We start from the raw sequence: 12,296 nt of genomic DNA on the forward strand, positions 1-12,296 counted from the left end.
CCATTTCAGAAGACGTCGTCCGGATCTCTCAAAACCCTTATCTCCACCATCAGCAACCGCCTTTGAATACTGGGATGAAGATGAATTTGAAGGCCTCCCTATTAATCAACCCAACAGTTGTCGTTTTACTGAAGAAGTCTTTTACTGCTTCTTGATCATTTTCATTATCAATTAATTCACCAGGAAACTTGAGAATGAGAAATTTGACACTTGCTTGGGCAGCGAATTTGTTGTTAGGATTCTATCTTTTTTGGAAGAATTTTAGGAAATGGTGGATTTAGAGAGAGAAATGATGGATTTATGGAAAAGATTTAAGAGATAGAAAGATAATTTTAGTAAGAAAACCCAAATGATGGTAGTTTAGTAATTGCATATGTAGTGAGTCAATTTTTAAGTTTTTGACTGGTCAAACCGGTCATTTTTACCTGCTATATACCATAATGAGAGGTCATCCATAAGGTCGTATATATTAGTGAGACAAATTGAAGGTTGTACACCAAAGTGTGAAATGGAGTAAAGGTTGTACACCATTCATGAAATTTACCCATGGAATACAATTAAAAATTTACCAATTAATCAAATTGAAAACCAATCAAATAGGACTAAATTGAACGAAATTAAAGAATTTGGATAAATATAGGTACCCAAACGGTCGTGAGATAGAAATTTATCCAAAATTGGTTCGTTATTCGGAATCATTGTTATGGATAAAATGAATCGATTAAATCGACAATATTAACTTGTAATATCACTAATATTAGATTCAAATATTAAAGCACGAAAAATGGGTTAATTTGAATAAATTTGGAAGAATAAAATATATACAAAAAAAAAAGATATATATTCGACAACCTTTTGATAAAAATTAAAATTGAAATTAATTTAGAATAAGAGAAACAATGCATATTTTACAATACAAAAAACTTGAATAAAAGACTTTAGTAAACATAATATGTTCCCTCATAAATATTTATGTTAAGGGATTTTTATAAAATCATGACTAATGGACCACAAATTATATGTATCAGAAAATTGGAAATTGTCCGGGTTGTTTCGATAAAGTTTCGGCTATATGCAGTCTAATTTTCAGTCCCCTAAAAACTGGTCTAAGAGCTAATATTTATAGGCTTCACTAGGATTTTAGGGTTTCAATTGGAAAAAGAAAATAAAGCAAGGTCAAAAAGGGGAATTTCAAGCCTTTAATCTCTTTAAATTCAGAAAAGCTAATGTGAGAAAAGGGAGAGAAAACAGATTGTCGCACATCTGACTATCTCACGTGCTGGCAAACAGCCTGCCAACACGCATCAGGCACATCAGACACGTCGTGACACATGTGCCAAGCGCATCTGGCGCATGTTGTGCACAACCTAGAGAACACAAACATGTGTTTGGTGTGTGCCATCCACGTGTCGACACATGTCCTCCCCTAAAGAAAACTCTCTTTCATGGATTTATGGCCCACGAATGCCCTTCGATCTCTGATTTCGATGACTCTTGTTCTGTTGGACTCGTTTCAACGAGCCAATTTTTTGTGTGTGCACGACCTGTGGCTAAAAATGACGCTATGTAAGGTTCTTGTGCAATTTGGTTTCGAATTTCAACAAGTCTCAACTTCCTCGTTAGACCTCCAAATTGAGCTCGGAAAACTGAGTTACGACACTCTCTAAGATTTTCCGAAATTTAATTTGGTTCTCTGAAAAAAGTTGGTTTTAAATGGGAAAGGGCTTACTTTAACTTACTGACGAGTTATTTTTCTGTGATCATTTTCGACCTCCATACATCCTTGAAAGGTTTTCATTGCAGGACTTCGACTCTAGTGTCTTTGGGTGCCCCTACTTTATTATTAAGTTGTGTGCATTTTGAAACAAAACATTTTTCAAATTAAACGGTTTGAAAAATGATTGTTTACCCCTACTTTGGAGAAGTCTTATAAAAAAATATGTATAATGGAACAAAGTATGATAAATAAAATATAATAGATTTACTCTATGGGCTGATTTCGGACTGCCAAGAAAAATACTTGTTCAAATTCTCATTTTCCACGTTTTTATCCTTTACTTGTTTTTCATGTTCTCTCGTTTTTATCCTTTTTCTGGCTTCTCCCATTTCTACCATTTTCACATTTTTTCCGTTTTTACCATATTTCAGGTTTTCACGTGAAATGTGAAACATATGATGGTAGATATGAGGGGTGATTTTGAAATAAAAAAAAATATTAGTTATGAACCAAACAGCACCTAGATATATTTTTAAGTCCCTAAATTAAATAGCACAAACTATAAGGAAATATAGGAGGATAAAATTGTATAGGTGAAAATAAATAGAGATTAAAGTGATGGATTAGTAGACTTAGGGGGTGTTTGTTTGCTCCTTTTCATGCTCCTTTTTTGCATTTTCATTTCAAAAGGGAGAGTTTTAGGTGTTTGGTTAGTGACCTCCTGTTTGCCTTTTACATCTGAAAAGCAGTATTGGGTGTTTGGTTAGGGATCTCCTGTTTGCCTTTTACACCCGAAAAGCAGCCTTTTACAAAAGCAGAGAATCTCTGCTTTTTGGAAAAACAGCTTTTTCAAACTGCAAACCGTAACAGCAAACAGCAAACCGTAACAGCAAACAGCAGCAGCAAACAGTAGGTAAAACAAACAGGCCCTTAGAGTACAAGTGGATTGAGGATTTGATTTTATAAAAAAATTATGGTCAAAAAAGGATTTTTGTTAAACTAATTAATTGTCCAACGAAAGAGAAAGAATAAGGCATTTGTTAAACTACCATCACTTACTATACACTAAACCCTATATAAATTAATAATGTTGGGACCATGAAATTTTATTAATTTATAAAGATATTAATTTATCAAGTATAAAATTAGTGATCTGGCCCAAATTGGGACCAAAAGAAATTATTATTTCAAAGAGGTTATTAAAATATCGAGTATTAATTTATGAAGATTTTAATGTACTTTTTAATTACACCTCAAAACAACCAAGGTTAACTAATTACACTTACCCTCACATACCTCCAAATACCATCATCCAAACAAAGCCTAAAATGTTTTGTGTTACCATCACAATTACAAACAACCTACTAAAAGTAAACAACTGCTTAAATCTATTAACCAACTTATTTAGAAGGTTTGACATATGATCAAGTTTGACATATGATCAAATAACTGTCAAACTAGTTTGCTCAAAATTTCTGTGAATTTGATCTTATTTGGAAATAGTACAAGGTAAATTTATAAAATTTCGTACATTAACAATTGTTTCTTAGCATTTTGAAGAAAGTGTCGGCATGCCAAAAAGTTTTTAGAAAACTTTCTTACCAAAAATAAGAAAAAAAACTAAGTTCATAATTAGGATTGTAAATGAATAAGAATATAATGCTTATATAGTTGATTACATAAAAACATCATTGTAAAAACCAATGGATGATATGGTGGTACAAAAGTGGTAGAAAACTTTCTTACCAACAATAAGAAGAAAAAAAAAACTAAGTTCATAAATAAAACAGTAAATAAAAGAGAATATAATATGTATATAGTTGATTATATATAAAAAAAATCATTTGCTAACAACCAATGAATGATATGGTGGTCGCGCCCCCATCCTAGAATTTCTCATCCAAAAAACGTTATCGACTTCTTCGCCGCGTATGCCTGCCAACAATTACAACAGCTTAAAATATTTTATAACTAAACCTAGTCTTTTTACTCAAATTTAATACAACAAACCTTTTAAGACGACTTAACACAATATAATTACATATTCAATCTCTCTTTTATTTGTCGAAAAATATTTTTACGATTTTTCAGTGGTAGTTTGCTTAGAGAAAAAAGTCAAGGAAAATTTTTAAATTAGTCAAAGAAAATATACGAAGAAAAATGAGAAAAATATTTTTCTAAACTTTTTGAACCATACTGTTTGAAAATAGTAATCATCGACTACTTTTTCTTGTGTTTCAGTGTTGTACCCAAAAACTGAAAAATATTTTATTTTCAGTTACTCAATATTCCAAAACACAATATTTTTTGATAAGCAAACATCGGTTAAAACTTTTCACATTTTTACGGTTTGCCATTTTGGAACTTATACTTGGATCTATCATATACTTAAACTTGTTAAATTTAGACTTCCAAGTTGGCAAAATTGATGTCTAAATAAGATTCCTATTTTCATATTTATGTTATGGAAAAAGAAAAAAAAAACAATGCATGTAGTTTTCTCTATGCCGCATGCCTGTAATTTAAAATTTTACAGATAAAAGATATGGTATGTTGTATTAAAAAAACACAATATTTTAAAAGGGAAAATACAAGTAAAACCCATGCAATTTCATCGATTTACAAATTGAGGATTATTGTTTTGTTTTTGTAAAAAAGGGAATGTGGTTTAAACTATTAGCAGAAAAAAATATTAAATTACATTATTAAGTTATGGTCAAGTGTACAAATGTTGGTCAAAGAGTATTTTTATCTTTAAAAAAAATATTTACATATTACTAAAAAAAATATTTACATTTTACAGGTTTTTTTTACTAATTTGACAATTTATGAGTCAAATTGACGTTTTTGGTTCTCATTAAAACTTTAAAATAATGCATTTTATTAACAAAATATACTAAAGACTTTTATTTATAAACTATTAAACCACAAATTTAAATTTAAGCTACAAATAGGTTTAAATTTAAGCTACACATATTTGTTATGTATATATATACGTATATATGATTAGTTATTTAAATTAATTCAAATTAGTATGTAATATTAAATTGATAAATAAAAAGTAAAAACATTAGGACCTTTTTGCTTGTCTATCTCGGCAAACAGCACTTCCACAATAACAAGCAAATGCTTTAATCGGATGGCCATCATCTTCAAAGTCGATTCCATAATCCTACATATAGTATATTGATTAGTCATTTGCGACACGGAATAGAAGCTCCTCAATAATGGAGATAAAATTCTGACTCTTACTGATATAAGAAGGAACAAAGAAGTTGAATTTTTCTACAAATTCTATAAAATTTAACTTTTTTTTTAAAAACCTAATAAAATTTATTAGTCTCTTGGATGATCTAACATAATATATTATAGCTAACATAAGATACAGTAAAGCACTATATCTAATCACTTGATGATAAACTCATGGGATAATAAAGTTGTTTATTGAACTTTATTTCATGTCACTGTTCTACTCCAACCATGATTCCAGAAATCAGAAACTTTAGATTTCTCTGGGATATCAGTGTCCTCCATTGAAACATTAACTAAGGATTGATTGGATGGAAAGTTATGAGGGAATATTAAAGGAAGTAAGCATTAACCTTAAACCTTGTTTAGGAGGAAAGTATGAGTTTATAAGGTTAATAATACTCTTATCTTATTAGCGACTACAATTACTCGGAGAATGTGGTCGGTAAAATTGTGACTGCTCAGCGACTAAATCAAACAGTCGCTATATCCAGCGACTATCGACAGAAATAGTCGGCGTTTGTCCACCAACTAAGAGTTTACCGACTGAATGCATATAGTAGTACACCGTTATATTCAGTCCGTAATCTGCTTTAGCTACCGGATCAGCTACCAAAATTGCAGTAGCTAACGAGCTGTTTTCTTGTAGTGACGGTTCCTTTGGGAATGATAAATAATAAAGGCTTAATACCTCCGTTGTCCCTAGTCGGTTCCCAGTTCGACCGACCGGTCCGAGTTTTATAACATTGGAAAAAATCAAAGCTCCATACACAACTACCATGAAATTTTCTAGCGTTTCCGATACCCATTGGTATCAAACTCCCAGTCCCTTTCAGAAGTAGAGTAAAAATTCTACAAATGATGTATTTCAAATTAAGTGAAGAAGAATACAGTACTGTAGGTTAGTTACCCATGTAAGTTCTTCCATTGCTCCCACTTCTCTGTTAGTGAAAAAGGCAAGCTGCATCATATATCACATATAATATAAGCTCTTTTAGAAGAATATGAAGTTAATTGTTTGTGGGCAGTTAAGGAAAAAAGGTGGAAAGAAGATGCATACATGGTAGTAATGCCGATCTGGGGTCTCAACTTCAACTGGAATATCAATCAAATTAGCATCATTGCATCTGTCACAAATAGTACAACCATTCATTTCTAGCTAATTGTGAAGGGGTTAAAAGTGTTAGAGAGAAATGTTACCTATGATTAATAAAGCGAGCAACATTTCCACAAAAAGTAGCATCGAGACAAAGGGCTTCTTCATCTTTGAGAAGTCTTTCAGAACCCCAATCAGCATCAAGTGTAACCGGATATGTATGTCCCCCACTCCCACTGCCATTAATTTGCAGATTACGATCATACAACTCAGTGTTAGTCAATATTTCTCCAACGTATTCACATATGAAGGTTCCTTTGGCTAACTTCTCAACTGTTCTAATACCCCATCCTTTACCTTCGCCAGTCATAAATACCTGAGGCATAATGCTCCTGAGTTAATCATACAATCACAAGCCAACAACTAATAGTTTTGGAATAAAATTGATATAGATTTTATATAAAAAAACCTCAAACAAATTAGGAAAAACTTTGGTAAGGATAGAAGGATTCCATTTACGAATAAATTAGAAGTTACAACCACTCTTTAGAGGGTTTAGTATAGGACAAAAAACATGGACTCAAGCTTAATAGAGAAAATTGCTATAAACAAAGAAAAATTAGGGAAAGCAACATACCTGCAAATTGCATCTAAGTCCGCGCTGTACTACTCTGTTTCCACAGTTCATATCACAACCGCATTTGATCCAGCATTCTTTAATGAACTTTCTGATCAAATGACCCTTGCACACATCCAGAACATAAGCATCCTTTGATCTTTCTAAAGGACAATCTTTACAAAACACAAAGTGATGATCTTTAGGATTTTGCATGACACGCATACAATCATCTAAGAACTCCTCCTTCAGAAGACCATGTTTGGTGTATGCAAATTCACCCCCCGTTTCGCGAGCACAAGCACAGGGAATCTCAGATGAAAGACAATCTCCAGAACAACTTGAACAGCAATCTTCATCTGAAATTCTAGCCAGTGAAATCTGCATGTATGCGTTTTGATAAACCACATTCTGCGACATGTATGTAAACTTGGGGAGTTTTCCTTTCCCCTTTTCATCAACCAACGATATCTTGACATTTTCAACACCTTTGCTAATGTCACTTACATTAACAACATCTTTATTTTCCTGCAGCTGCATGTTGGTGTGATACTGAGAGTTTGAAGGCTCTGAATTAGAGGCTCCAGATAGCCTCTTTTTTGGCCTCTCATTTGAACTTGAACCTGCATTGAGACGCACACTCTTAAAGTTTGATGTTGCGTAGGATTATTATTCAATATGTCAAACTGAAAGAACATTACCTTTATGTACAAGAACTGAAAATTTCGAAAAAAAAAGGCTTCAGAATGTTTTAGTTTGTCTGTTTGGTATTTCTTTTGTTGTTTTACTCTATATACTAGAGCTAAATTACACCCATGGTCTTTTAACTTTGACCTTACTTTCATTATGGTCCTTGAACTTCAAAAAAGCACATGAAAGTCCCTTAATTGTATCCTTTATTAACATAAAAATCCATTATAAAAGTAAATGACCTCAAAATGAGCGATGGCAGCCTCAAAATAGAAAAGTCTAAAAAATAAAGTTGTTTAAAACCACATTTATCATGGATGGAACCATGTTTTCGATTTTCCAAATCACAATTTTTGGTGCTTTTGTCTCTTTAAACAACAACTTTTGTAACCTAACCAAACAACAGAATATCTAGATGAACTCAACCCAAATGTTTAAGAATTAAATTTACTTAGAATATCATTTCCATCACTCTCAATTACAATGGAGGGTTACCCGCTTAGGTTGATCAGATGTTAATGGACTACTTTTAATATCAGGAAAGAGCAGAGTTCAAAGAATTTTATGTCCGGTTCTCAAGTCGAGGAGCCATAAAGAAAGTAAGATAAAATTTAAAAGGGTCATGGATGCAATTTACCTCTAATATTAGATAGAAAGTGTTCAATTAGGGATTTAGTAAAACTTGCTAGCATCTCCAAGAGATTCTTACTTACCTCTCTAAAAATAATACTATAAACAATTTACCCTTGGCCCCTCAAAAAATTAAAAAATAGGCATCATCTCCAACAATTTTAACTCATATTTACTCATTTATTGGTAATATTCACAAAGGTTAAGGCTTAACACTGTTATTTTATATGTTAACAGGGGAAGAGACTCCTTAAGAATGAGAGTAAAATGAGGCTCTGGTGGTTTTGAGGAGAAATTAAGAGTCTATTGAAGTTGGATTTCAAGAATCGGAGTGATTTGGTGATGCTCTATTTTGGAATGAAAATCAGAGCTGAACCAAATTGAACACCCAGTTGAATAATATATATATATAAACAGGCATGGAGAACCTAATCAAGCAAATACAAGTATAAGGACTATTAAAATTAAAGATTCAAATATTGGTTTTGCATATTAGAACAAAAATATACCTGGATCTGGAAGGCATACAGCTGAAAATTGGTCAGAAATTGATCCTTTAGCGAAAGTTGCAGAGCCGTTTCTTGTAGATCCAGAGCATTGTTGAGATTTTGATCTGCCTCCCTCTTCATCCGCTTCGACTCCTTTCTTTCCACTTTCAATGCCCTATTCCAATAAAAGAGAGAAAATGAGTTACCTTGTTTTGATTTACTTCGACTGATCGGTTAAATTACACCATTGCCACTAGATCTGTTCATGGCCGGGTTCGGGCCGGGCTCAATCGGGTTGAGCTCTAAAATCATATTCCCAAGCCCAGCCCAACCCAACCGACACGATTTAAAATTCGGGCTCGGTCATGCTCAGTCCGAGAAAGAAATTATAAATTCCAAACCTGATCCAGCCCGTCCAATATTTTTCTTTGAAATTTATTTAGTATTGAATTTAAATTATTTCACCGTATAAAATTTAATGTAAAATGTAAAACTCATAAAAACAAAAGCACAAAATAATATTGGCTTAATACATACCCAGCCCCTTAAAGTTGTCCATTTTATTCATTTAATCCCTTCAACTTAAGGGACATCCTTTTAACCCCCTAAACTCCAAAAAAATGCTACTTTTAACCCCCTATTTTAGAATGTCGAGATATAATGTTGTCCGTGTGTATCACGCACGTGACACGTGTGTATCCTGTATTACCCAGCCCCCTAAAGTTGTCCATTTTGTTCATTTAACCCCCTCACCTCACGGGCCGCCCCTTTAACCCCCTAAACTCCAAAAAAACGCTACTTTTAACCCCATATTTTAGACTGCAGAGATATAATATTGTCCGTGTGTATAATTTGCTCTTTTCTTTCCTACTTTCTTCTTTTGAAAGTCCTTAATATTGAAAAATTGCTATAAATATCATTTAGTCATCACTTCTCTTCCACTGTATTCTATACTTCATATCAAATCAGATTTTAACTCTTCCTTTGTATTGCCTTCCACTGTATCTATATACATTGTGGTCATAATTCATACAAAGTTAAAGCATTTTTTACAATTCCAGCGTGGATTGAGACCAAAAAAAGCACCAATTAAAAATTAGAAAGACACCAATTAAATCTTCTTTATCTCCAATGCCCGTACTTGAGTTGGAACTAGGATTTTTTTGGAGTTTAGGGGGTTAAAGGGTTGTCCCGTGAGGTGAGGGGTTAAATGAACAAAATGGACAACTTTAGGGGGTTGTATGCATTTTTTTTTACCGTTGGAGGCAAGAACAAAATCCTCTCACGCGCCTCCTGTGTTTGAGACACAAACGTTGACTAGGTCAATGCCACGTCAGATGATAGGGGGTTAAAAGTAGCGTTTTTTTGGAGTTTAGGGGGTTAAAAGGATGTCCCTTAAGTTGAAGGGGTTAAATGAATAAAATGGACAACTTTAGGGGGCTGGGTATGTATTAAGCCAATAATATTTTCACAAACCACATCGATCATTTCATTGTAATAGTATTTAATGTTTCAACGGATCAAATTTCTTCTATAGTATTCAGTTATAAAATGATATATAAAAATATAAATTATAAATTATAGAAGGCGGACTGAGTCGGGCTAACCATGGATTTTGAGATAAATCCAAAGTCCATTCCATCTTATATTCGAGCTGGGCCAAAATCTAATCATGCATGTCCAAGCCCAGCCCATATAGAGCGGGATTGGTGGATTAGACGGACCAACGAATCCTTGAATAGGTTTAATTGCCACTGAACTTTATCCATGACAGTTCATAACTTTGTATTTTCTAATATTATGATTATTAAATTTCAATTACTATATTAAAATAAAACTTACAACCTTAATAGTGAAAAGTCTTATAATTAAAGTTGTTTAGAAGTATATTTATTTTTCAAAATTAATATTTCTAGTGCTTTAACTTTTTAAATATACACTTTCTCTCACCTAACTAAATAACATCTAAATAACTTCAAATCAAAGAATTCAAAGAATTAAAATTTGTTAGAATATCATAAATTCTAAAAAATTTATAATACGTGGTCATCAAAAGCCATTAAACTCTTAAAAAATTGTTAGAATATTTATAAATTCTTAAAAATCACTTAACTTTACACTTTCTAACATTATGCCTACTAAATTTCGGTCAATGCCTCAAAATAAATAAACAAAATCCAAGAATCGATGACATTCTCAGTAACTTTAATTCTTCAGGTGGTGTTTATCTAGGAGCAAGGTTGTAAAAAACGGTAGGAGTTAGTTGAACCAACAATGCCCTTAAGAATTCATTGGATATTAATCGGATGTATTGTTGTATTTTTTATTTGTAAATCAAAAAAATTGTATATAAAGTCGATTAAAATATATATTCTATCACATAAAAGTAGGTAGAATGGTGGAATTCCGCACCAGATTTCTGTACTGGACTTATTAGGGGCAATATGTGGAGCCGGCCATCGTTCCGGTTCACTTAGCTTCTCTCTTTTTCTGGTTGTATGAACTTTTTTATTTTTTATTTTCTTTTAATAATATCTAGAGTTTTTAGGGAGGTGTCAACCTAGTTGGGATGTCTTTGCTCCCTCCCCATCTTTAATAAAAAAAAAACTCATATAAAAGTAGGCATATTTGTAACGTGTATTTTTAAAAATGTATAAACATCAATATTTCAACAACAATATCTCTGAAACAACTAATATAATGTTCAGATAATATAATTCATCAAAAGTTATTAAACAATGTCCTTAAAGTCTTAAATCATATTATTTAAGTAAGTAGAGAACACAATGAAACCAAAATATTCGAAAATAATAAACACAATTCACGAATAACCATGTGACAATGTTCAAAATTGAATTATAATAAAGAAAAAAAAACACTTTTATTCATCGTCGCTTAGGTGACGCCCTAGGCAGAGCCCATACGACAAAAATCACCCAAGGGCAAAAAATGCCAAGATGGACTAATCGAAAAAAATTGTGACGGATTCTCGATTTCGAGCGCCTAAGCAATTTAGACGACCTTGGATTTGAACCATGGTTAGGAGAGAGAAATTGTATTTTTATATCTTTTACTTGTTAATTAACAAATTGTTGTGTAAATTCAAATAAATTATGTATTATATTATCTAAAATAAGAATATATAATTATTTAATATAGAGAAACACGTATATTTGTAACATATATATTTAAAAATGTGTAAATATCAACATTTCAACAATAATATTATCAAAACAACTCAAACAAACAAATAAAATATAATGTTTACACGTAATAACAAAAGGCTACCCAATAATCATCATAAAGTCTTAAACTATATCATTTCAACAAATAGAGAACGCAATTAAACCAAAATATATGAAAATAATAAATACAATTCATGAATAATCATACGACAATGATCAAAAGTAAAAATTAATAATAAAAGACAATTTTATTCAACGTTGCTTAGGCGGCCCTAGGCAAAGCCCAATCGGCAAAAAAATCACTACAAACAATTAAAGTTTAATGGATTTATCGTGAAAATAAGCAAAGTTTAGTGACAGTAGATGCAATTTACCCACCACTAATATAATTGGTCACCAAACTTCAAAACCTAACCTAAGAAATTTAACAATAAAAATAAGAAAATCTTTATGATTTCATCCCTTTGTAAATAAAAAAAATAATTGCTTTTATTTAATTTCTTTAAAAGGGGCATACATGTTGCATAGTTAATAAAATTAGAATTAGGAATTTAATTAAAACCATTTAACAAATCCTCTAATCAACATGGCACATTAATTTAGTCAACATGCCACCACGTCAGTA

At 32.0% G+C, this 12,296-nt stretch overlaps 1 protein-coding gene across 2 annotated transcripts; it reads right to left on the reverse strand.

Moving 5' to 3' along the window:
• Window positions 1–3,349: 3,349 nt before the first annotated feature.
• On the reverse strand, window positions 3,350–8,675 carry LOC136206490 (histone-lysine N-methyltransferase SUVR4). 2 transcript variants are annotated; one of them, XR_010676298.1, is made up of 7 exons: window positions 8,508–8,675; window positions 6,700–7,301; window positions 6,167–6,438; window positions 6,027–6,093; window positions 5,877–5,907; window positions 4,795–4,889; window positions 3,350–3,652 (listed from the first exon to the last, which is right to left on the reverse strand). XR_010676298.1 is itself a non-coding variant. In XM_065997556.1 (7 exons), the coding sequence occupies exons 2-7, from the start codon at window positions 7,216–7,218 to the stop codon at window positions 3,628–3,630; spliced, it is 1,029 nt and encodes a 342-aa protein (XP_065853628.1). In that variant the 5' UTR covers window positions 7,219–7,301; window positions 8,508–8,675; the 3' UTR covers window positions 3,350–3,627. The 2 variants fall into 2 exon arrangements, 1 of the variants encoding a protein (XP_065853628.1); XM_065997556.1 differs by having other exon boundaries at window positions 5,877–5,927.
• Window positions 8,676–12,296: the final 3,621 nt, after the last annotated feature.

This window comes from Euphorbia lathyris, chromosome 9 (assembly GCF_963576675.1).
Source record: "Euphorbia lathyris chromosome 9, ddEupLath1.1, whole genome shotgun sequence".
Lineage (NCBI taxonomy): Eukaryota > Viridiplantae > Streptophyta > Magnoliopsida > Malpighiales > Euphorbiaceae > Euphorbia > Euphorbia lathyris.

What these genes read in the sequence shown, in the direction of transcription:
- LOC136206490 (XM_065997556.1), bottom strand. Translation starts at nt 7,218, where the DNA reads ATGCAGCTGCAGGAAAATAAAGATGTTGTTAATGTAAGTGACATTAGC. An exon ending in GACTTAGATGCAATTTGCAG is followed by an intron (nt 6,439 to 6,699) that starts GTATGTTGCTTT and finishes ATTATGCCTCAG; the next exon opens with GTATTTATGACTGGCGAAGG. An exon ending in CGAGATAGACAAGCAAAAAG is followed by an intron (nt 3,653 to 4,794) that starts GTCCTAATGTTT and finishes AATTGTTGGCAG; the next exon opens with GCATACGCGGCGAAGAAGTC.